Genomic DNA, 26,795 nt, shown 5'->3' with positions numbered 1-26,795 from the left:
TATTTATACACTTTACCAAAACAATGATTTTTGACAGTTTATATAATATAACAGTGGTATTAAAATGTTCATATGATAATGCAGTTATGTCAAAATGTTTCTGCTGTACAATGCCAACTGAATTAGAATTTTAGTGTAATGCTCAGACATGTTAAAATGCTACTGTATTGTGCCACTTATTTCAAGCTACCCCTCTGGTATAACAGAAATATATTATTATAAACTGTTAAATTATGGTAGTAAAGTCAGAATGCTGCTTTACTGTGCCAGCGATGTCAGAATCCTGCTGTTACAAAACTGTACTACAGTGCTGGTGTAACACAACCATGCTATTAAAATGCCAGTGTAACACACATGTGATATCAAAATGGCAATCTACTATTCTAGTGATGTCAGCAACAACAGAGAGAGATATTTGAATAAAAGTATAGTACAACCAAAATATTCAAATGCTAGTGCATCACTGCATGGTTGTGAGAAAGTACTGATGTCAGGGTTAAGATTTATTACAGAAGGGAATTCAGAATGCTGCAGTTATGTGCTGGTGGCAATACTGTCCTGATGCATTACAGCAAGGTAACTGAAATGCTGCAATACAGCCATAGTAATGCCTGAATACCGGAGTCCTACACCAAGGGCATAAAAATACTGCTACACGGGTCTATATTAGAAGAACGAAAACCCTAAACCGCGAACGCTCACATGAGCGAAAATGCCGGGAATCGAAAGTGGGATTGTGGGGTCGTGTTACAGTGAGGAGTTGGATATTTACCCTTTCCTCACTGTAGTGCGCCCTCGGAGTTAGAATATATAGTTAGCGGGGATGTGGAGGGCGCAGCCCCCCACAATAGCAACTTCGATCACCAGCATTTTCCCTCATGTGAACGTTCGCGGTTTAGGTTTTCGGTCTTCTAATATAGACCCCAGCAACACCTAGTATGCTCATGGATACCACAGCACAAAACACTGTCTGTAAAAAAAAAAAAAAAAGCATCAGATAATTAATCTGTCACTGCACTCCAAAGTTAAGCAACAATCAGAGGTTTAATAACTAAATGGAGTACTCTGATTACATGGTGTGCCTTTTTCTGTCATTTTATAATCTGACCGTGTCATCTGTTCTCAAAATGGGCTTAGAGTCATTCTACAGGTACCAACCATCGACACGTACTCTGCCTGAGCTTATCTTTTTTTCATCTGCAGAAGAGTTGATCAGCATAAATCAGTGTCAGTAAAGCCAGTACTGATGTTACACAGCTAGGGAAGTCTTACAAAATACAAGGCAACAAAACTCCTTTAAAGAAGAACACAGCAAGTCATCAGAAGTTGTACCATGCCTGCCTCAGAAGTGTGCCCCTAGGATTTTACAGATTAAACTGCTTCTTTCGGCTTTTTCCAGGTTAGTGGTCGCCACAGCGGAACTCCGGTCCGCTAATGATTGGCAGTCGATTTTTTTGCGGGTGCCGAGGTGCCAGCTTGACGCCCAACATTCAACTAAGGCACGCCCATTCTACGCATATCTTTCAAACTCCACTCGACCACGAGGAGGACATGCAGACTCCACACAGAAGGCGCTCAGGCCGAGAATCAAATGGGAGAACCTCTTCCTGTGAGGCAACAACGCTACCACTGAACCACAACTATTGTTTGTTAACCAGGATGAGTCAGTGGGCAGAACTTATATTCTGTGCAGAAAACCAACACAACTCAATTTCCTGTAATAAAATTAATATAGTTGACATAGAGGATTATGATTTTTTCCTTTTTTTAATTTCTCCAAATCTTTTGGGTTTATAATACCATGAGAGGAATGGACCCCATTCCTAAGTCAAAGTACAATTAAAGTTCATGAAATTAGTATTGTTTCAATCTTTGAAGTCAGCCAGAAGTGCTCTTTGCAGCACCTGCAATGTGCCCAGTAATGCAATTCGTATGGAGTTACATGTTTTGGTAACATATCTACATATGACTGTAGATTCGTTTTTATAAGACCAGTTCCTCCTACTACTATTGGGACTGTCTGGGTATCTTTCTTCCACATTGCTCTCATTTCTGCCTGCAAATCCTGACATTTTATGACTTTGTATCTCTCTGTATGCAAGACACTGTAGCCAATGGGTGTGGTGTGGCGATTTCAGTGAGCAATGCTACTTTTGTCTTCTTTTCATGGACCACAATATCCGTTTTTCTAGCATCTGTCTTTTGAACTGTTGGTAACAGATGATCCAATGTGATGTAAATTTCATCATTTTCTATGATGCTTTGTGGCTCATGTTTCCAGTGTTTTTCAGCCACTTCAATACCATAAAGTTTACACAATCCCCAGTGCAGTAATCGTGTCACATTATTATGCCTTTCAGTATATAGTCCTTCTGCCATTAGTATGTCACAACCAGCAACGAGGTGTGCGACTATTTCAAATTTGGTTTTACAAAACCTACATTTGTCGGTTTCTCCCGCATGTTCAATGGACTTTGTAAACCAATGTGTACGCAGCCCACTGTCTTGGACCGCTAATATTAACCTTTCATCTCTTGGTTTGAATTCGCCTCTCCTTAACCATTCCTGCGTTCATTCCTGATCAGCATGAGGTTCTTCCAGATGTTTTCTATACTTGCAACTATGTTTATGCATTTTCCACATTTCTTCCTTTTCATCTGGTCCTTCTCCTTATATTCTTTTTTTTGTTTTTTTTGGCACATTCAGTTGCTGCCTGGTTTTTATCTATTTTTGGTTTGATTTCCATTCCTGCTTGGTGCCAATATTCTTCCGCTAGATTAAGTAGAGAAGTCATCTTAGATTTATTCTCATGTTTCAAAACTTTGTTTGGGTACTGTAAGGTCAGCAGATGTGTGTGGAGTCCCACAACTGCAGATTTATACATGTAATTAATTTCAAGGAGGCCCATCCCTTCTTCGGAACAGGGAATATATAATCTTGGTATGCACTGACTGTTATAAATCATTTGGTGAGCATGAAGCATCCTCCTTGTTATCCTATCTAATCTAGCCAATGTTTTTGGGGTCAGTCAGTCACTCCAAAACTGTAAGTTAGGACAGGAAGTGCAAACTGGTTTATAGCTTGGAGTTTGTTCCTAGATGTCAATGCTGTTTTCAGGATTAATTCAAGTCTTCTAAAGTATTCCTTAGTAAGTTTTATTCACATTTGTTCATGTTTTATTGTTGATCCTTCATCATTTCTCAAATATGTATACACTCCCTCTTGCTCAAGTTCTTTTATATAACATTCTTGTCCCAGACTGATGTTTTCCTGGTGCTGCAGTTTTCCTGCTTTAAAGGTTCTTATATCATCTGAAAAGGTTTTGACAACTTGCATTTGTGCTTTCAGTTCCTCATCTGATGAGCTATACAGTTTTAAATCATTGAAAAAGAGAAGATGAGAAGTCTTTACACTTTGTTGTTTTCTAAGAGCCAAATTACAGTCATGGCCTAAAGCTGTTAAGTAGACAGCTTAATGGGTTTAGGGAAAGGCAGAATAGCAGCGGTGACAGAGAGTCACCCAGGAATATCCCCCTTTGAATTTTTATCCCTGGGATAATAATTTGTCCTTTATCATGGTTTAATTGCAAAGTGGTCTGCCACTGTTTGATGGTCACTGTAATGCAGTCAATCAGTGTAAGTAGTAGGGAAGAATCTAAGTATGGCATGGATTGACTACAAAAAAGCATTTGATAGTATCTCACATTCATGGATAAAAGAGTGCTTAAAAATGGATCCCTATCATATGATAGGAACTTCATTTGACTGCGACTACAAGATTGAAATTTCAAAATACTGAAAACTCACTTGACTGAATTTCAACATACTAAATTGTAAACCGGACTGTATAGAACCAGACTAGGTGTGGGGCTATGCCCTCCACAACCCCCAATATGGGGGGCTGTGACCCCCACCCCCTAACTATATATATATATATATATATATATATATATATATATATATATATAAAACTCCAGGATCGCACTACAGTGGGAAAAAGGGCATAGTAGTGGCAGGGTGTAGACTACTGTAAGGTAAGTGAAAGGTATATGCCCTTTTCCCCACTATAGTGCAATCCTGGGGTTAGTATATTTAGTTAGGGGTGTGTAGGGGGTCACAACCCCCTCACAATGGTGGCTGTTGGGGGCATAGCCCACAACCTAGTCTGGTTTTATATGGTCCAGTTTACAATTTAGTATGTTGTAATTTAGTATTATGGGTTTCAGTCAAGTGAGTTTTCAGTATTTTGAAATTTCAGTATTATGGTCACAGTCAAATGATGTTTCTATCATAGGATAGGGATCCATTTTTAAGCACTCTTTTATCCATGAATGTGAGATACTATCAAATGCTTTTTTATAGTCAATCCATGCCATTCTTAGATTCTTCCCCTTTTTACAGTTCACCACTATGACTTTATTTAACAACAAATGATCCTTTGTTCCATATGATTTTCTTTTACTGCCCTTTTGTTCTATTGCCATAATTGAGTTTTCTTCTAAATGATTATAAACTCTGTCGGCATCAATTCCCGTGTACAGTTTATATGTCATCGGGAGACAAGTTATTGGTCTATAATTTTTAGGGTGGCTTGTAGGTTCACTCTTAAGTAGGAGCATTGTTTTTTTTCCTGTTGTTAGCCAGGTTGATGTCTGTTCGGGGTGTGCAAAGAAATATTTCTTACTCATGGCTAAAGCTTCAATCAAAGATGTTAACACTGTTAGCCAAACATTAGGTACTGCATCTGGGCCTGGGGTTTTCCAATTAGAGACTTTTCATAACTTTGTTTCAATCTCTATGGCTGTAGGGTTATCACCTGTCCAACTTTGCGAGGGTTCATAGGTTCGTACTAAGCTAACTGCCCTTGCGAGCCATTTTAAGCCTAGCCAATTATCCCTTGTGAGACTCAAACCCTGCGCCTTGTGTTTGTAAGGCAAACACCTTAACCATTAGGCCACCCTCCCAAACCTCTTTGGGTGGTTGTGTCCTGACCAAAAATATTAAAAATGGCAAATGTCCTGAGATTGTAGGACATAATTATGTCCCATATGTAATGTAATAGTTGCATAAAATAGTTATTTCTGCATCTAAAATACCTACGTGTTACAAGAAATAGGATAAGCAAGTAAACTGCTACAAGAATAAGCTTTTATTTAGGCAAAAAAGGAAAGTTCCATCCTTTGTACTGACCGTGGGTTTGTGTCGGCCTGTAAAATCTGGTGTGTCCTGAAAATGTCCCACTATGGCCATTTGAAAAGGTAGCAACCCTATCTGGCTGTTACTTCATCCCATTTCATATCCTGTGCCTTTAAACTTCTTTTACTTCTTTTATCCATTTAGCATCTTTGTTATGTTCGACAGGATCTTCATAGATACTTCTCCAAAAGGTATCTATTTCTTTTTTTTTTTGTCGGTCTTTCAATTCCTTTTACCTTGTTTCCTAATTCTCTATAACACTTTTTTGGGTCATCAATAAAACTGCTTATTTTGTACTTTTCTTTTATATTTTTCTGTATATCTTCTAAGTTTTTCCTCCTGTGCTGAGATTTTTAATTTATTTACAATAGTGCATGACAGATCCTGATCTGTTGTAATACAGTGTATTGCTTTTATCATGTCTATCTTTTTTAGTATTGTTTTTGATCTATTCCCTCTTCTATATTCCTCCAACAGTAACATTTCTTGTCTTAATAGCTTTATAGTTTTCTCTATTTGATACTTCCATGATAGTACCTGATTTCTCCACTTTCTCTCCCTCACTACCCTGTGTTCTTGTGGTAGAACTTCATCAGTTATTAATTTAGCTGCACAGTAACACATCCTGTTTACTTCTGTTATATTGTATGGATCTCTATGGACAGTCCTAGTTACTGTGTTCATTTGTTTTATCAAACTTGTGACTTTTTGAGTTTTATTGACCTTCTGCAGACTAGGGTGGCCACGGTGGTGCAGCGGTTAGTGTTGTCGCCTCACAGTAAGAGGTTCTCTGGTTCAATCCTCAGCTGGGGTGCCTTCTGTGCTGAGTCTGCATGTCCTCCCTGTGGTCGCGTGGGTTTCCTCCAGGTGCTCCGGTTTCCTCCCACATCCCAAAGACATGCTGTAGGTGGATTGGACACTCTAAATTGGCCCTAGGCATGAGTGCGTGCGTGTGTGTGCCTTCCATGGAAAACTGTAAAACTCCACTGCCAATCATGAGCGGACATGTGATCCGCTGTGGCGACCCCTAACCAGGAATAAGCAGAAAGAAGAAGATTGACCTTCTGCAGACTATTTCCTTTCGTTGATCCTTGATTATGACCAGAAAGATCTGAGGGATGGAGGGGAAGGAAAATGACTCCTGACTGGAAGAGTTATAGCTCTTCCTCTTTAGACCAGAAGAGATGGGGGGGGGGGGGCATGATACTAGTATAAAAAAATTAGGTCAGAGAGACATGAAGGGGTTGTTCTGAATGGGTAGGAAGAGGAGGAAGGAGGTAGCAAACACAGTAGATTGTAGGGCAAAACAACTCCAAGATCTCTGAAAGTGCTTCTTCACAGAAAGGGTTGTAGACCCATGGAATGAAATATGAGAATGGGTGATGGAGAGAGGGAATCTACAGAGGCATTCAAGAGAGCATGGGATAAATAATAACAAGGAATGTAGGGACAGAGAAGAGGTACGGATGCTAAGTTACTTAAAACAGCAGACTAGATCAGCTATTTTCTTCTTTTGCTATCAAGCAAATGTAATGTAATGTAGAAATTATCATAAATAAAATTAATTATTTTGTTCTTATCTGTTACTTAACTGATCTCTAGCTATAGACTTCTTTGCTGCACAACACATGTTTAAATTAAGTCTGCATCTTCTAAAACATCTTCTACAAGTGAAGCTCCATGTCTTTCAGGAATCTAACACATCCCATCCTTCTGAATGGCTGCTTTCTTTGCTGGCAATAAGCAAATAAGCAAAAGTTTTTTAAAGATGTTTTATTATTCAGTGATTTAGCTGCCATATGCCTTATGCTTTTTACTGTCTGTCGAATTCTCAGGAAAAAAAATAAAGAAATTAAGTAAAAATTGACTGAGCTCAGAAGTCACCATTTTTACTGTACTTTCACAACTTTCAAGTTACGCTTTGTACAGCAGGTGGGGTCATACAAATGGAGGGGAAGGGTCACATAGATGGAGGGGAGGGGCAGGGTGACACAGATGGAGGGGAGTGGTGGGGTCACACATAATGATTCTATGACATACCTCTCAACCGTTTTGCTCAAGAGTCAAGGGCAAAGCCAAACATAATGGGGAATGAAGACCCAAACTCCGGGATAGATTAGCACACAGGATTAAGGCTATGAGCTACAGAGCTATTTCCTGTTGTGCAGGGTTTGATTCATTCAACCTTCATTTGCCTACTGAGTGACTTTGACAAAGTCACTTAACCAGACAGTGCCTTGGAACAATTAGGAATTTGGTCTAGTCTCCTTAATGATTTCCTGGACCACATACTGAGTAACTACCTATGAACCTCAATATTACTGTTGTATACTTAGGGAGTTGCTAGAATAACATGTTTTGTATAAATATACATTTTCTGAAGGACTGGTTACCTTTATATTCAGCAATTTTCTAGAGAGTCACACATTATAGACCAAAAACATTAGGCAAAATCTAAGACATTCTGTGAAATCCAGGGAAAGTTGAGAGTCATGCATGGCGGCAGCAGCAGTAGGTAGGCCCTGATCATAGTGGGTGGCTCGGATTGCTGTCACTGAATAAACAGCACCAGGAACAGAGATTTCTGTTAGCCAGCAGCACACTTCCTAACTGATGGCACTCTAAACAATTGGAACTTATTCTAGTAAAACCCAAACACCAGATTTCAAATGACCCAGCAAAAATCAAGCAGGTGAAAACATTACCTGTAAACAGATGAGTAGATCTTAGTCCACCCATGTGACACTGCAAAACAATTTTCTTAACTGTTTCCCTCCATTTATTTTTCTATTCATTTTACTTAAATACACCCCCATCTTTATTCATTTGGCTATGAATATGCATACTTAGTAGAAGGCAGCTATGACTTTAATAGTTAGCCCCAAAACTCCTTGAAACGTTGCAGCCCAGCCTTAGCTGTTCTAGCCCAATTTCTTTTTATTTTGTTTCTCCTTCGACCAACTAAGTGATAAAAAATATGACATTTAGTATGCATAGAACATTCATTTGCATATAGTCTCCAGTTAAGCCAGTTTATAAAATATAATGCAATTAGTGGTCACAAGGTGGCAGTAAAATACGATATAAAAACCCTCCTCCTGCAAAGCTGAGAGCATGTGCAAAACGTTGCTACTGCTCCTCTTCCCATTTTCCCGTCTAATCCATGATTCACATTGTTTTCATGTCCTTTCTTCAAACTTCTTAACTATCCACAACTTTACGGGATGTCCAGATTTTTGCCTCATAGATTTGGTTTGCTCCGAATACAGTCTGTTTTTTTTTCAAATCATTGGGGATTTATGGTAATAAATAATGACGTGACACTTGAGTTTCAGACTTCATATCTGGTCAGAAAATGCATGCTAATGAAAAACTTGTTATTCAAGCAACTCACTATGTTTATAGGAGCAATAATTAAATTCTGTCCCTGATTATGGACCTTTGTCCCCCCATTATGTTTGGCTTTATCCAGATTTCATGCACAGTTTGAGATGTATGCCTTTCTGAACCTTATGCTTGTCAATACAACCAGTATGGATATTCCAACCACCTGGCAAATGAAATAACCATTTGAGTTACTATTTTAAAAATAAGATTATAAGCACAGAAATACCACTGCTGCTGCTGTTTATGGATTGCCCTGAAGACTTAAAGTAGCCAAATGAAGTCCTAGATCAAATTCCAATTTGTTTGATTATATTTTGGTGGATTATGATTGTATCTAAAACTAAATGGGACATACGCTGCCTTCATATGCCACCTGCTGCCTTTACTGAGTACTGGACATATGTCAGCATGAACTAGGCTCAACACTCTTTTATGGCTTAGTTTGGTTTGATTGTGTGCATCTAGCTACAAGACCAAGAAATGTTCTTATCAAAGTAAGCATTCTCTGTTAATGAAAACAATCCTTCATGCTGAACACTGAGTAATAACCACAGCATATCTTGTGTTTTATCTCATGGAAGGGATTCTGCTTGGTGTCTTTGTTCACACGAGATGATACTCCTGCTGTTGCTAGCACAGCTATGCCTCCATTACCACTTCTGGTACACTTGGTATCACTGGAGTTTGGATTTGTTTGAGGTTAACTTTAAAAATGATAGTCCCCACCCCCAGAAGGTGAAGAAAGGTCTCCGACTGCTTGCTCTCCACTGTTCTGAAGTATGTAGGAAGCCTTACCTCTGTGTAAATAAAATGGCTTTCTGACGTCAAAGAATTCCGGTTTACAGAACTCTTCCCCTTATTGTAACCTGCTAGGCCATCTCTGTCTCAGCCCATTCACTTATATATTTTATTTATGTTTACTGGGTTTGTCCAAAAAACTCTTTTCAGTGGAGGCCCAGGGAGAAAAGCTCCAACATATTACCAACCTTTCTAAACCAGATGCTTAGTAATATACATGTGTATACATAAACTAATACACATTATCAATTACACATGCATTTGCTAATCAGACTGCATTCATATAAAAAAAGAGAGAACTACTGCAGCATAAAAGATACTTATTTATGTATTAGCAGATGTTGAACAATGAGCATTTGAAGAGTTGTATTAGTGAGTTTGTCAGATAAATAATAGCTCAAGTGATTACTGCTTAGAAATTCAAAGAAATGGAGGTGTAGGGCATAAAATGTTAATATTGTAATTAACAAGCTGAGATGTAAAACACGTTAACAGACAGTTTGATGTTTGTTTGTTTCTTTCGGCTTTTCCCGGTTAGGGGTCGCCACAGCGGAACTCCGGTCCGCTAATGATTGGCAGTTGATTTTTACGTGCTAGCTTGCGGGCCTAACGCACAACCTTCAATGAAGGAATGCACATTCACGCATGTCGCTACACAAAAGACGCTCTAACTGAGAATCGAACGGGCAACGTCTAACTGTGAGGCGACAACGCTACCACAGTACCACCACCACAGCATCTTTATATATATATATATATATATATATATATATATATATATATATATATATATATATATATATATATATATATATATATATATATATATATATATATATATAGGTATATGGCTAGTATAAGGTTTATATCAGAAGTATAGAGGTGGAGGGGGCACAGTGTTGCAAAGCAATGTATACAGCTGAGAGATGCTAGCAAAATTATCCAGGTATTGGTGACGACTGGTTGTGGGGGCATAGGATTCTGAATGAAAAGAAAGGGTCTGACGATTTAGAAAGCTGAAGATGACAGTGGCACTCATCCTGGAGATGTACGGAAGCAGATCCATTGCTTTGTTAGGTGACATTTTAGTTACATTTATAATCAGTTTGCATTCTGAAATGATTTCAGTAGTAGTGGGATGTGGTTTCATCATTTAGCTACTCTCTTTGACTATAGAGGGTCACCTGCAGTATTAGATAATTTGGTTACAGTGATTACTCGTGATTTTTCTCCAGAGCATTGGGGAGAAGTGTTGCATTAAGCTAAGGACTTGGCAAAATTGTGGTGGCTTACAAAAAAACTCTGAATATTGTAGTTAACTGTGAAAGAGCTAGGTGATCTTGTTCTAACCAGTTTAATATTAGCTCTGAGGGTTGGGCAATGGTGTGTTCCATTGCTATAGTTTACTGCAAATTTGGCAATTGTACTATAACACTGCGCAGGTTTGGACAATTGTAAAACTTGAAGGTCAGAGAAGATTGGGTCAGCATGAAAACATTGGGCAGTAAGAAAGTAGATTCTGTTCAGTGTGTGGAATCCTCAGATCATAGTTGCCTGTGTGATCTGTGATGAGAACAATCTAGAACACACAAGAAATAACATCCTGTATTTCTGTTCCATGTTAATGGACCAGAAAGCCTTATCATCAGTGTATTTCCATTTCATTAGCCTAAAACCTTAAAAGGGCAGCTTCTACCATAACATTTAGATGGAATTTGGTGTTAAAAGTGAAAACTGTGCTTCACAAACCAGAACTACAATCAACTTATCCCCTCTCCATGTGCTGAAGATGAACGTAAAACAATTAAGAGATTACATAAGTAAACTGGTGATCTTCAAAAATGCCACTAGGTACATTTGTGTACTGAGTGAGTGTGAGTTGAATGGTAGTCTGTATAGAATTAGGTTTCTCCTTTCTGTTCTTTTTGACCACCAGGGTAGGTTCTGGCTCCCCCACTACCCCGAATTGAATAAACTGGATATGAATCTGGCTTGTACTGAATTACTGCACAATCGGTATATTACAGCAGTTTTACATCACACCTGTACTTGAATAAAACAAGGTTATAGGTTGCACTGTAAAGCAGACTGAATGAGACTCTCAAGGACTAGTAACAGTTTTTGTGTCGTATTTTCAGCTTCTTTCTTTAAAAGTTAAGTGATGTCATAATGGTCTTGAATATTAATTAATATGGATTGTTAACTTATAAAAGACATCACAGTATGCTTTAAACACTGTCTAGTATCATGGTTGTAGTTTAAAAAAATTGCAGTGACTTACCGATGTCCATTTCCAAGCCCCCGATAGGCCTTGGCCTGATCCTGTGTTCGATTCAAACTCTGTGCCACAGATAGGTACTGCTCATAATATTTTATGGCTTCCTCAAAGTCCCCCAAAGCCTCATAGCAGTCTCCTAGATTTCCATATGCTCGCCCTCGATCCAGCACAGACTCACTTCCGCTCAACTGCTGCAGCATCGCCAACTGTTGTTCAAAGTACCCAATAGCTTCCTCCATTACATTTATGTTCATCTTGGTGATACCCATATTGCCATACACCTGTGCTTCAATACTAGGATCTTTCAGTTTCTGTGCAAGATCCAACTGCTCCTCATAACACTTAAATGCCATCATATACTTCCCCAGTGACATGTAAACAGCAGCAAGGTGTCCATGTGCTCTACATTCACCAGTCATGTCACTTAGTTCCTGGTAGACCTCAAGTTCCTGAGTATGGTACCCCAAAGCCTTGTCAAATTTTTGTACCATCCTGTATGCACTTCCCAAAGCAGCATATGCACTTGCTTCTAGCTTCCTGTCTTTTGCATGATGTGCCAGACTCAGCTGCTGTTCGTAAAACTTTATTGCACCATTTACATCTTTCTTGCATACAAAGATATCGCCAAGATTTCCTAATGCTCTGAACTTGGCTTGGGAATTATTCAGAGACTGAGCCAAAGACAGAAGGTACTTCTGGCACTCCTCTGCCTTGCTGTAGTTCTCTAGGGCCTTGAAGGCCAAGCCCAAATTACAGTATGCCTTTGCTTGACTCAGTTTGTCATGCAAATCCTTAGCTAATGCAAGATCTTGCTCATAGTACTTAACAGCTTCCTGGTAGTTCCCAAGGCAGTAATGAGCATACCCAAGATTATGACAAACCTTACCCTCACCTTCCATGTCCTGAAGTTCAGGAGACAGACGCAAATACTGCTCGTAATATGGTGTGGCCTGCATATATTCTCCTCGTGAGCAGTGAAAGTTCCCCAAGTTGCTGAGGGCCCGTGCTTCACTTTGGATGTCACGCAACTCTCTTGCAATGTTAAGGTGGTTTTGATAATGCTGCAAGGCCCGGTCATGGGCACCTAATGCCTGATAAGCTACTGCCAGGTTGCCATGAGTTGAAGCTTGAGATGCTCGATCATTCACCTCCATAGAGATTTGCAGTTCTTGCCGGTGGTATTTCACAGCTTGATCGTACATGCCTAGAGCATTGTAAGCATTCCCCATGTTACCATAGGCTCTTCCCTGTGCAGCATAGTCATTTAGCTCCTGAGCAATGGAAAGGTGAGTTTTGTGGAGTTTTAGTGCAGTGTCATAATCCCCTTTCATTTGGTGGATTATTCCTATGGAAAAAAAAAATAAAAAGTAAGGCAACTACTTGATCAAGAAAGATTTTAATGCAAAAGTTAACAATACCAAACAAAGCAAAAAATGCACCTCAAAATCTTTTCATGCCACTTGAGTTCATTTCAGTTACATAATCTTTTTTACATATATTATCGATGGTGAGAAATGCTTCTTAGCAAATGCGAATTTACAGCAGAAATGTAAATATGTTTGGAAGAGAGACGTTACTTGCACTGGAACCCTGGCTACTTTTCGAGTAATGTACTTGCGTGTTGCTGTGCAGTATGATTTTATGTAAACTAACTCGCTGTGAGCAGTATGTTCTATTATAACTGTCAGCAGAAAGCAGCTGATTCGGCCTATAAAAGTGAGGACAGTAAATAGATAATGCAATGGGATTTGTTCCTATGCAGAAGGCAGAGTTATATAAGCAAAAAATAATGAAGAAACAACCATCACTACCTCAACAAACAAGTATATATTAGTGCAAGTATGCATTTAGAGAATTATTCTACCTAGTCAACAATGGATTTCTAACTGCAATATGTACTTTGGAAGTTACAAAAGCCATAACATGTTTTACAAACACTTTTGACCAAACTATATGTGCTATTCCCTACATGGAGAACTTACAGACAAGTACTGTGACATAGCAGGATAAAAGAAGCAGTAAACTTCTTTAGCCATAACAGAACAAGTATGCTTCTTGTTTGTACTGTACTACATAATTACCCACAAGTCAATTCAAAACATTACTTTCTAGGTATAAAATAAAAATCTTTCTTTTATTATAAACACAAAATTTAGGCATAAAAAAAAATGATCAAATTACTAAACTGTTAACTTGCTGTTAACTGTTAACAGACCAATTCAATGTACACACGTGCAGACGTGCACACAAAAACACACACAGCTTATGGAGCAGAAACTCATCATGAGTAACATCACTTTTCCATACATTGTCAAGGAACGAGAGATTGCAAGTTTTTAACTGCAATATTTTGAATGCAATGATGCACCTGTGTAACCCGTATCATGGTAGCAGCCACTCATGCACAGCCTGATCAGTATGGATTTGATCTTTATCTTAATAAATGTGTCAGTCATGTACTCAGAATATACCAGCCTTGACATTTTCCTGACATCCGATTCAAGCTCACCTGAAAAGCTTTTAAAGATTTAACACATATATTCAGGTATACCATACTCTGCTTGTATATGCTTGTTGGCTTAAAGTTGAAATTTTAATTCTGGATTTTTTTTTTACTCTGAGTACACTGAATAGGGCTTGACAGTAAGACATCCTTTTTGAAATATTTATCTTAAAAGTAAATCTAATCTTGCTTTCAAGTGAAATACATTTCAAGTGAAGCACAGTATAACATTTTGGTTCTGAGTGTTATTTTTACTGTCAAGAGAAATAAATTTACTTATTCCTGATGCATCTTTGTTTGACCAGAACTTTTAATTTTCTTTCACACATTATTACTAAGATTAACTTTTACTTACTTGGTATTTGATACAGTTATGTCCCATTTCCGCATACCTTTAGTTACACTTTCTCAAATCTAATATTTAATTACATAAAAGATTGATAAATCCACAACCTGAGCACTTGTGTTCCACAGTCTAATTCCTTTAAATACGCAACCTCTCTAAGAAGCAAACAAAATATTTGAAACTTTACTTGTTCCAGAAGCTCAGCCCTCTATTCCAGCATTTTCTGTATAACCTAAAAATTATATGTGTGGGAATTTCAGGAAGGGATAGTTTCTTTCCTACCTCATACAGAATGAAACAATATTCTGTCTCAGATCAAGACAGCCACTACATTCATGAACTTTTAGTTCTTTCTCCACATGTCCTTCAAAAAAATCTCAGACTAGTATCCTTTCCCAGGTTCAGATCCCTGCTGTCAGAGTGCTACATCATGTAAAGGCCAAAGGACACTATCCCTGGTATTCATGAACATAGGGCACTAATGCATAAATATATCTCGTACCCTATATTCGGTACACTGCTGGGGACTACTGCAGTTCACAGACATGAATCAGAGCAGCCCCCCATGGGAAGACAGCCTCTTTCCCATTTTTCTTGATACAGGCACAGATGCTCCTGGGAACCTTACCATATCAGGTGTTCTTGTGTCTGGGGGATGTCAAATAACACTGTGTAGTCTGCTGTTGAGTAAGGGGGCTGACACTATATAGCCTGTAGCTGCTTTACCCAGTAGGACTCTACATTGATAAAGTGAATGTATGTGATTTATGAATAATTACAGTCATTATGTATGTGGGTGAGGTTAGGGTTATTACCATATACAGGATTATGATTGTCTCTCTCACCATAACCAACTTGTACTAAATGGAATCCCGCCACCATGCTCCAAATACAGTTAAATTACATCTTGGTTTAGCTCTGCTCTGTAGCATGAGACCCAGCCTTAACAATTGTCAAGCACAACTGCATGCTGTTAATAAGATCATATCTGACATTAAAACCAGACAGTGCTGCCTAGTAAACAACAGCAGAAGGGCTTGAAATAGCTTTGTTTCATGTCTTGTTTTTGCCAACTGTCTGCTACATGTTCTCCCACTATTTTGATTCAAACTGTTTCTCTTAGGGAAGGTCAACCACTTCTCCACTGCTTTACTAGCAAAACATCACATTTTTTTTATATTTTCTTTTATGCATCTATTAGTACATGGAGCAGATAAATCTCAATGCACTACAAAGAATTATGATAATATCTCCGATCATAATTTATTATTATGCGTTTTTGACATGGACGCCAAGATTCACCTCTCAAGCTTTGCTTTTGAGGTGAATTTCTTAGCATCCATGTTTTTAACATACAATACAAATGTTACAATCAGAGGTTTGATCATAATACTCTATATTATGTGTTCGAGATACGGACATCAAGAAATTCACTCCGAGTGAATAGGTCAAAGCTAAGGACCTAGATGGGGCATTTTCATAGATATTGCGGGAACTCATGCAGACGCTCTTGTACCCTCAGGCTCTTATACAACTTTACTGAGAGGACTGGAAATAAAGTAAAATCTGACCAAAGGTACATCTGAAAATGGAAGTTTGTAAGATAATGGAAAAACAAACATAGCAAAAGACTACAGTTACATATGTTCTGTGGACAGCAACCCCCAAACTGCATGCCACAAGACAACCAGTTTCCTGTGACTCGATTACTCAGGGGATATAAACTAGGCCAGTGCAGCAGATCTGGCCTGTGAAAGCATGAACAAAATGTCAAATAGTGAAACACAGAAGAAAGTTGGTGACCACTCTGACAACCTGGTTACAGGTGGTGGAGAGAGCTTATAAAAGACGCACACTACTAGGAACCGAAGATGGCATGTGCCACTAAAAGGGTCATATGTAAAGTGAGGTCTTTTTATCACCTTTCAAGGTGAGAAAGGAATAACTGAACATGATGGTGCTACTGTTTTCAGGGAGAATGATGTATACAAAAAACTAACTTGCTGGCATCTACACAGACCAGAAGAGTGTTTAGTGAAATGTCAGTCAAGATGCAGTAAACTGATAAATTTCAAATAAGCACCACAGTTATAAGGCATAATACAAGAAAGCACAGAATGATATCCCCAGCCCAACTCTTCCATGACCCACCCACCCACTACAACATTCAGTACAAACACAAAAAAAGTGTGGGTGGATCCGGTCGAGTGCTAATGAAAATAATGTTGTCATGCTGTTCAACACTGAAGTGCTTAAGTAAGTCTTGCTTGGGAATAAGTGCTCAGGGTACGTTTTACACTCGTACCTTTTATTTTCACTTCATGTAAGTGTCAATTCCAGCTATGGACAATCTATTTGCTTCCTTGTACAGCCCTGTACAGTAAAAGTGATTACAAACATCGAGTGAGGCAGCTTTATCAAGTTAATTTGAGTTCACTGTTCTGAGGTGCAGTGAACTTGCAGCGAGGATAATAATTTAAGGGGGGGGGGGGGACAAAGCCCTGTCATACAAGTGAAGCATGCTTGACTCCTACAAAAACACACTTATATGGATTTTTGTCTGTAAATAGCACTTACCTGTAAACTATAAAGGACTGAGAATGTGCGAGTGTTGAGCATTTGTAAACTTAAGCTGTTCATTTTGGAGAATTTTTTTTCTGGGGGAATTATTTAGTAGCAAAAATTCATACAGAATCCCTAATAAAATGCTACAAGATTCACAAATATAACACAAAAAATAACAAAATGCAGCATTAAGAATGTATATATTTTATTTCTCTATCCAATAACTCGCTAAATGAATGGATACTTGTTGGCCAGTTTCAGTCATAAGCCAGGCCACAATGGTTTAAACACAGTGGTTAAGAGTAAGAAAAGAAAAAAAACAGGTAAAATATTAAAAGGTGTAACATGGAACTGGATGGGAACAAATTCAGGTTGAATGTTAGAAAGCAAATTTTAACAGAGTGGTTGATTAATGGAATAGTCTTTCAAACAGGAAGCAATGTAAAACAGTAAACAGACATACATAGCAACCAACAGTAAGTGCGCAGAACAAAGTTTAATAAATTATAGTAGGAAACGTAGACCAGCTCTTATTATTCAGAGTATCTTAATCTACATGGTTATTCTAAATCAGCCTTATTAACTAGTCCTCTTGCCTGCCTTTTCAGGAACTTCTATTACTACTCAAGACACTTAGGCTGGAGCTGTGTATACCTCAGTAGACAAACACAGTTTATTAAAAAAAACAGGCTAGCAAAAAGCACAAAAGTATCACAACACAACTTTTAGTTCTCTAAAGTGAGAATCCAGTACAGTAATGTACCCCCTACCTTCACTCTGTATGCCTGCTGTAGTTTCCATTTTTTTTTCTTTCCATGCTCAGAACATGCCATAAATACAATCATGTAAAAACACATGCATAATTCTGAGGTCATTCATGCCTGTCTACCCCTGCTTCCATCTTAGGCTGGCGTCATAGGTGCTTACTAGGCTATTGATCTGTGAGAATCTTTAGTTAAGCCTTGCATTTCCATGGTAACTACATCTTATATTTTGCAATACTATTATCCAAAGATTGTCAAAGCAAGTATGTGGTGGACTTATTACAGGTCTCCATACCCATGAGTGGCAGTGTGCTAAACCGTGGGTAAAATTGTAGTCACCCATCATAAACTGCAGCCATCAAAGCCACATCATCTACAATACCCTATATTTCAAAACTTCTTAACATAAAGAGTTTAAACTTCTGTGTCATTTATATCTGATCCCCTACCCAATATTTTCCTTCTTTCATTTTACTTCTAAACCTAAATGGTAAGTAGCCTGGTTTAACAGTGACATACTTCTAAAAATTCACCAAGCAAACTACGTTACCAGCCATGCCCAGTTTCTGATTTTCATAACATGTTAAGTCTGCCACATTTGCCATGTCTTTAAACCACTGCCCAAATGCAGCTGTTGTCACAGTTTGTATTTTACTGGCAATGCATACAACCTTTGGCATACAAACCCTTTCCAGCATAAACAACTCCCTGCCAAAAAATACAGTGTAACAGATTTAAGGGACCTTCTCCAAATTCTGTAAATGAGTTAACGGAGTCTTCATAAAGCCATTAAAAATATATATCTAAAATCAGTTACTTGCAGTCCCTCTGCAGTGTGATTTTACCAATAAGCTACTGTAATGGAAAACCTTTAAGTGCCCAAGCATGTGGTAAATAGAATAGTAAGTAGAAATCTGCAGATGACATCCTTAAATCTGCTAAATATAGAGATACAATTTCTGCTATGTAACAGAGATGAAGATAGACAAAAGGAAGGAATAAGGACACTACAGTATGTTGCGCTTTACTATGTAAGACTTTTGAGACTGCTTCCAACAGCAAAGGCAGTGAGTTTGATCCTACTGAAGTTTCAACTTGTCAGTGACAAAGTTATATCCCATACACCTACTCTAATATTCAGTACTGTGGCACGATTCAGACACAACCATAATGAAAAGAAATATAAGGAGGAGTAAAACTGCAGTATTCACAGAATAAAACAGATCAGCACAGACTCCATCATTATTAAACAGTGACCGTATACTCTGAATCCAGTGGGTCTCTACTTATCAATGTCTAACAAATCCATTTATCAAAACCAGATATCTGTCAAATCCTGTACTAGCCATCCAACCCATGGTTATGTGAGAGGTCACTACTGTAAGCTTACATATTCAAATTTATTATTTATTTCGTTTATTTATTTATTGACATTTGTAGACCAGGAAAGTTCACTGGGTCAGGAACCCATTTTCAGTGGAGGCCCGGGCAGAAAAGATCCACAATCAATACAGTTAAATAAAATATAGACACTTGATAACATTTTTTAAAAAGTGGAATATGTAAAAGTTAACAAAAATTATAAAAGTGGACTACACAGACATATAACTTAAGAGTATGTATCAAAACGTAGACATCGGTAGTATAGTACAAAACTTTAGTTGTTTCTTTTTTGGCATTGCATGAAAACATGGCAGTTCTTACCAAACAGAAAATAGTGGTAATAGAGCTACGTTGCTGTCAGGGTAGCAGTTATTCTGAACTATGGAAGTGGGTTAATATTAAGTAGTGCAGGTTTTATGATGGCTTGTTTGTGTTGCATTGGCATTTGAGGTTATTTAGGAAGTACGTTTTTAATGCTACTTTGTATGTTTTTATACAGTCTATTTAGGTAATATGGAAGGGTGAGCATGCAAAACCATACATTCTCTTTACTAGAAACGTTGTTACTCAGAGTAGTTTACTAGGCAGGCAGCCTTTGCAACCCTGTGGAGCCTAGTCATGCAACCTAGAGAGTTTTGTGAGTGGATTTCTCATCCTGCTAGATGACGGCCATACTAATTACCCCAGGAGTAAGTTAAAGAACACACATCCAAATGGCAAGGCAGAACCTATTGTACTAATAGATATTTCAATGTTAAAAACATTTATGCTGTGTATAATATTCTTCTGCATTCCATGCCATGATTGTGCCTGACAGTGCTCTGACTATGGAATAAATTAATACTTAGTGTGTGTGTGTGTGTGTGTGTAATACACACACACACACACACACACATATATATATATATATATATATATATATATATATATATATGTAGATAGATAGATATAGATATACAATCTGTTGTCTGTTTAACTGTTTAACTCAATGCCTAAATAGCCCATGTAGTGCCTAAAAAAGGGTAAAGGTCCTGATAATAATGCACCCACCTGGTTAACAAATGTGAATGAATGAATGAATGAATGAATGAATGAATTAATTAATTAATTAAGCTTAAAGGAGATCAATGTCTCTTAGGTAATGGATTCGTTGGTGAGGAACCTCTATCTCCAAGAGGTCCTGTTTATTTTGTAATAAAGGTTGTGATTTTTAAATTGGGTTTTTAATACTACCAGTATTTGTAAGGTACAAAGGACCTAGTAAGGATCTCTCATTGTCTGGAAGGTGACATAGAGATCAACACACAGGAACCAGCATGCAAAAAAGCAAGACCTTTTTTGTCTGTCCAGGTTGCTAAGAGAACTTAGTCTCTTGATTTTTTTTTCTTTAGAAAGCATCAGTATCTTTGTAGTGGGAAAGGTGATTGAAGTAGTACATTTTAAATGATGCATTGAATTCTATGACTGGCCTAACTGGGGGGTATACTGGGGTACTGTTATGACATTATTGGAGCTGGAGTATATATCTTTGGTGATAACCTGGAAAAAGTAAAGGATTTCCTAACTATAACTGATATGTGATAAGTGATGATATGTGATAAGTGATTGATATGTGACGTGATAATCAGATAGCAGTTTGTTGTCATTGAAGACACCAAGATCTCTAATTACTGTGCTGACCTTAAGGTTCCAGTTATATGGTAATTAGTTTGATAGACATTTTTCCCAAAGGCAACTATACTACATCTTTAGGCATTAAGCTTAAGGCCATGGTCATCATAGTAAGTGTTTTCGTTAGCAAACACCTCACTGCAAGACATGACTTTCTGTGGGGAAGGAGTTAATAACAGCATCCAGTTTACAATCATCAGCAAAGTTGGTTACCTGTCGACATTTGTCATCTGCTATCTCATTGGAGAAGTAGATGAAGAAGAGCTGAGAGCCCAGAGCAAAGCCAAAAAGGGCACCACTAATGACATGTATATGCAAAACTTTACATAGGCAGTGACCAGGATTGAACTCATGACCCTGAAACTGTGAGATGGGGATCTTACTACTAAGCCATCTTATTAATTTATTTTCTTGGAGATATACTTGTAAAACCTAATACTTTCATCCCTGCTTCTGTTTAAATGCCACCTTGGTTAGCAGAAATAATGTCAGTGCCAATTCCAACACAGAGATGATGCTCCTTTTCTGTTCTCTTCTCTCATCTTTGTAGCTATGGGTGGGAACCGTTACTAATACAAAAAGATTAAGTATTATGCTCTGATGTCATTGAAATAAAGGCATAGTTATCACAAACCAAAACAACACTCTGAAGGAAAACCTACCTATCAGACAGATTACACTGCACCATTACATCTTGTTTCATTCCCAGTTCACATTTAAGATGCTTGATAATGTAGTATGTAGGCAAGACACAAAGACTATTTGGCTTTCTCTTCTAATCACTTTTAATCTTTTTTCAACTCATTGTGTAGTTTCACTGTAATCAACAACCCCCCCCCAAAACAAAACAAAAAAAAAAAAAAAACAACCACCCCTCGCATGCCACATCAGATTCTGGGCTTATTCTAGTACTTTGGAAAAGGAAGCTATAGTTCTCGTGGACAACCTCAACTCAAGTCCCTAAAAGAAGCATGGTTATATAAAAGAAAAATGCAAAATGCAATGGCAGCAGTCTAGAGGCTTGGCTGTATGTATCAGGCTTTTTTGAAAAAGAATTCAATGACCAAACACCCCTGAGTGGACACATTTAGCACAGTTATGTACAATCACCTCTGGAAGTTGTTTTACACACTAACATTGTTTTACCAAAAGCTGAAGCTAAACTACAAAATAGGCAGTGATGCATAATTAATGTACCAGTTTATGAGAGCTTCACCAGCTGCTCCTAGCAGAGTTGCTATCTTCTGTATTAAAATCCTTTGTATGTTTTTGAATGTAAAACTTAAACAGATTTGCATTTTTTCTTTGCATGTAGTGAGTTATTTTTTATGGCTCATCCATTAAATATGAAAATATCCATTTAAAGAAGATACAGCCTCAGGAGAGTTATTTGCTGTGCATAAAATGCTTAGTTCATCTGTGTGGTACTCCTGCTGTTAGTGTTGAACTCATATGCTGTTATTTCTGTGGGGGGTTTGGTTAGCATTAAAAACAGATTTATTCCCATTTACATACCTCATATATGGCATCTATGTGTTCTTGCATTCCATTCATTGTCAGTGTGTTCATTCCCACTGTAGCAGTACAGAACAGTAGTTATGTTAGCAAAATATATATGCCATCGTTGCTAATGTTTTCAACATAACTACTTTTTTAAGTTCTGCAGATTGCCAGAAATAATTTCTTTAGACATGAGTTCCTGTGAAATATTAATTAAAGAGTCTACAAAAAAATGATCTACTATTATAAAAGGTAGAGAACATTTCTCACCAATTTAATAAATTAATAGGAAGTGTGTGTGTGTGTGTGTGTGTGTGTGTGTGTGTGTGTGTGTGTGTGTTGCAGGAGTATTTTTGTTTCACTTCAAATTCAGTACAAATGGGCAGCATTTCTGTTTTTTCACCTAATTTAGTGAGGTTTGAAGGCATCTCTAATTCTCTGCATTTTTCACATTATCTGGAGATCCTAACATAGTCTGTCTGCATATAATGACTACCTTGCCTACAGATGCCCCAGTCCAATCTTTGCTTTCCTTCCCATAAAAGTATTCAGCAATCTTTTAACCCTGCCCCCCGTGCCTTTCCCTGCCCCCCCCCCCCCGTGCCTTAGTACATTCCTACCTACTCTCTGCACCTACAGTCAGTTTCCTCTTTTATTTCCCTTAGTTTTTTTTTAATAGGGTACTGGAGCAGAAGTGACATCCCGATCCCATGTGCAAAATGGGAAAAAGATGGTGAGGATGGACAGATGAATGGACTTAGATACAATTATGACAGGTGCAATTTCACTATATATTAATAACTACTCATACCAACAGCAATCTGTCTGTGGCTCCCAGCTCTTACATCGTATTATTTATTTAGGTTTATTTTATTTTTTAATTAAATGTATACCTTGCTAATACCAGTGCATTTTAGTGTATTTCTTACAATTAATCAACAATTATTGTACATGCACTACATTTTAGGCATTCACATTCCCACATTTTAACCATTGTCAGTCTAGACAGAAGGAAACTACTATATCAACGAAGATTACTGCACTGTAAATGTGAGGCACTTCTAACTTCAGAGTTAAGTAGCTAAACCACACAAAGAAGAGCACACTTTTACCACCAGCATGCAATGACCAGACAAACAACCCTGGCATGGGATTTCAGACTGAAATAACATTTTTCAGAGAAAGTTAAATGTGGTCATTGATGCTGATCTTTAGTGACAGAGTCTAACCAAGCAGCCTTGCAACGTTTCTTCAGGTGCCCCTGAAACAAGAGTAACTGCATAGGAAAACGTACAGTCTTGAATGGAACTCTGTGGTAGAAATGAAGGAGCCGTGAAATCTGAGCCACACGGCCTTACTAAATGCTACGTGATAATAAGAGTCTGTGGCAACACATTGTACATGTGGTCTGAGACCACAGGATAATAATACTAAACATGTCAGTGCAAATACATACTAGATCTCAAAAACTGCACTGCAAGTCAGTATGCTATGTAGGGGAAGGGTAAACATGCTCGTAGCTCATTACTGCCTGGGTTTGGTTTTGCCCATGGTACATTCTTTTATGTGGAGCAGACTTAATTCTGCCACTCCTCCCCAAGCATGCTGCAAGCTCACTGGGAAAGAAGATGTGAGGTTTGTAGAGATTTGTAGACAGAGGGTAAAATCGTGCAATGCCAAACATAAAGTGTTCAGAAAAATGCAGCCACCGAGGAAATCAAACCAAAGACTACAGGATGGATGATGCTTGTTAGCAACTCGTAACCTAAACATTCACTTATGACAAGCAACTGTTTAGTGTGTTTGGTTTTTTGATGATCTTTTCTTGACAATTCTTTTACATTTGCTTATTTGGGCCATCTTGGCATTATTCAACATGTCAGAAAACTAGCCTACCTCCATCATTGTTTATTCAAATTCTTTAAACTCCTCCTGACTTTTGGGAAGCCCCAGGGACTTGATTAGGAAGAGAAACTGCTTACTGCATAGAAGCTGCACTTTACTACCCCAGTAATTATACTGTAATGATGCAGACAGTGTTCAACTCTGCATGACTCATCAATCACTGGCTAGCTGGAGAATGGCTGCCTACAGGCAGCCTTTGGACAACTCCTTGTGAGTAGTTGCTAATCCATGGCAAGAACAATAACTTGGTATACTCCTGGGAGGTGCATGTATCTAATAACGCACCATGCACAATAAATATAGTAAGGGTCAGAAAGGATTAATCAGCCAGTATTGTTACTGCAAGCCACTGTCAGAATCTTCCCAGCATTATGCAATGCACTGTACTACTAATCACCCCATAACAGGAAAGTTATCCAATGTTATCTTCCTAGCTTAAGAAATTAGTTCCTTTCTGTCCCATTTCTCTTCTCCCTACATACGTTTTACTGACAAACTGCTCCACAACTCCTGTATATTATCTCTTGCCATTTAGTACCCTGAATTAAAGTCTTTCCTGGCAAGTATAATTCACTTCTGTTAACACTATCTGAATGCACAGCAGTCAACCTATGGCTTTCCCTTCTGATGTGAAATTCAAACTAATGCAGACAAGGTGTTCTAGGTAAGAATTCAAAAAGGACCTGCACAGACAAGGCAGTGGCTTCATTTCTACAAGTGTAAAAATCATTTCTCTTAAATCTCAAGCATTCTGATGACTTGTCATAACCATCTTCTTGAGAGATTCATTTATTTAAGAATGTCTCATATAACATTAGCATCTTTTCTTATAGGCAGTGTAAAGAATCACCTAGTCTCCAGGTTATAGCCAGCTTATTATCATCTTAGTAAATTATTTCTGAGTTTTTCATATTTAACTAGGATAACTCCACTGCTTCAAGACCTTACAGTAATGTTTATACACCTGAGTGCACATTAACTGTACCACACACACTTATAAGACATTTGTATGAAATGCAACCAGTCAGGAACTAACTTATCCATCTGCTGAATGATCACCAGCAGTAAACTTAAAACCCATATTTTTCCTTTTTCTTTTCTTTTAATATTTCTATGTTTTTGTGCATAGCTTATCTCTTCATGGCATCAATTTGTAAACCATGCTTCAGTCTGGGATGGTGTACATGCTGTTGCTTTATCAGTTGAGTTTATATATATTTCTGGAGCACATCAGCCGCAATTTATTGTTCAATAAGAATTCAGACCATCTCTAAAGACAACGATTATAACATTGACTGTCTATCCAAGTGAAGTACTAGAAACAACATCATGTCTTATGTATGACTTTTTTCATGGAACTCCCATTAGCAATGAGGCCTAGTAAAAAGACTTACCCACATCTGGCTGCTAAAAATGCATCACAATCTCAAAGCTTCTACATGATTAAATGAATGCTAGCAAACTTACTATTTATAGACCTTAGTGTCAGAAAACTGTCTCTCATAATTCAAGCTTTTCACAAATTTTCTAGTAATCATCCTAAACTTCACCAAAGATTAACTCATCATGTGTGTCAATATCTAATTAAGAATGGGTGATGGGAGTCCTACTTCGTCATCTCTACTCATTGACAATGACTACAGAACATGAATGACTTTGCCATCCATGCATCCATCAATGATGTCTTCCTGGCTGCCTCAAAAGCTATTGGAGTAACTTTCTGGAAAACCAAGATTCACCATTGGTCTGTTTACTCTCTGTAAATGACCTTCAGTGTTTCAGTACTGAAGGACAAACCACAAAGTCTAGTACTTACCTTGACTGGGCAGCCTACTTTGCTTGACAGAGAATTCCAACAATGAGATGATGTTCAGATTCAGAGGGGAGGAACGCTTTTTGGTAAATGTTTTGAAGAATCTTCACTAACAATGACATAGAATAGTAAACCAATATCCAGGTGTGCATTTCAGGTATCTCTGTTCTACTTCTCAGGTAAAAAAAGTAGTGTTTTATAGATCTTCAAGGAATCATCACAATGTAACATTAAATCCTTACATTTGCTTTTGAATACCTTCTGAACTGAGTTGGTCTGTTCAGTTTTCCAAAGCAATCTCTGTTTTCTAATCTCTTCAGAAGAAATTTTTAGCCTGATATAATTTTAAGACAAGCTAAGTGAGTCCCACCAGCAGTTGTCTCCCTTGACCTCAGAAAGGCCTTTAACTTAATCCTGCATAGGCACTAGGAAAAATCTGAAAGGGATGGGGTTTGGACACAGAAAGAGAAATTGGATTGCAGTACTAATGGGTAGGACATAGAGGGCTCTACTGAGATGGACAAGGTCAGAAACAGAAAAGTGACTGGTGTATTAAAGTATAGGTATAACATACAGGATTACAAACTGAAGGCTTGCAGTGCAAAGTATAACATTTTAATTGCACATGCAGATGTAAACGGTGTTAGCTACTGTTCTCAGAAATGCAAAAACTGTCGACAGCACTGA

At 38.0% G+C, this 26,795-nt stretch overlaps 1 protein-coding gene across 3 annotated transcripts in view; it reads right to left on the bottom strand.

Moving 5' to 3' along the window:
* Window positions 1-26,795, bottom strand: part of TTC28 (tetratricopeptide repeat domain 28) — a 1,879,863-nt gene that overhangs the window by 720,076 nt on the left and 1,132,992 nt on the right. For all 3 annotated transcript variants that reach the window (XM_044068299.1, XM_044068301.1, XM_044068300.1), the window contains exon 6: window positions 11,662-13,003. In XM_044068299.1, coding sequence (XP_043924234.1) covers window positions 11,662-13,003 — 1,342 coding nt within the window. The remainder of the gene's footprint in view (window positions 1-11,661; window positions 13,004-26,795) is intronic.

This window comes from Protopterus annectens, chromosome 4.part0, assembly GCF_019279795.1.
Source record: "Protopterus annectens isolate FY-2018-M chromosome 4.part0, PAN1.0, whole genome shotgun sequence".
In the NCBI taxonomy this organism is placed as follows: Eukaryota; Metazoa; Chordata; order Ceratodontiformes; family Protopteridae; genus Protopterus; species Protopterus annectens.
This window is presented reverse-complemented; position numbering and strand designations above follow the sequence as displayed.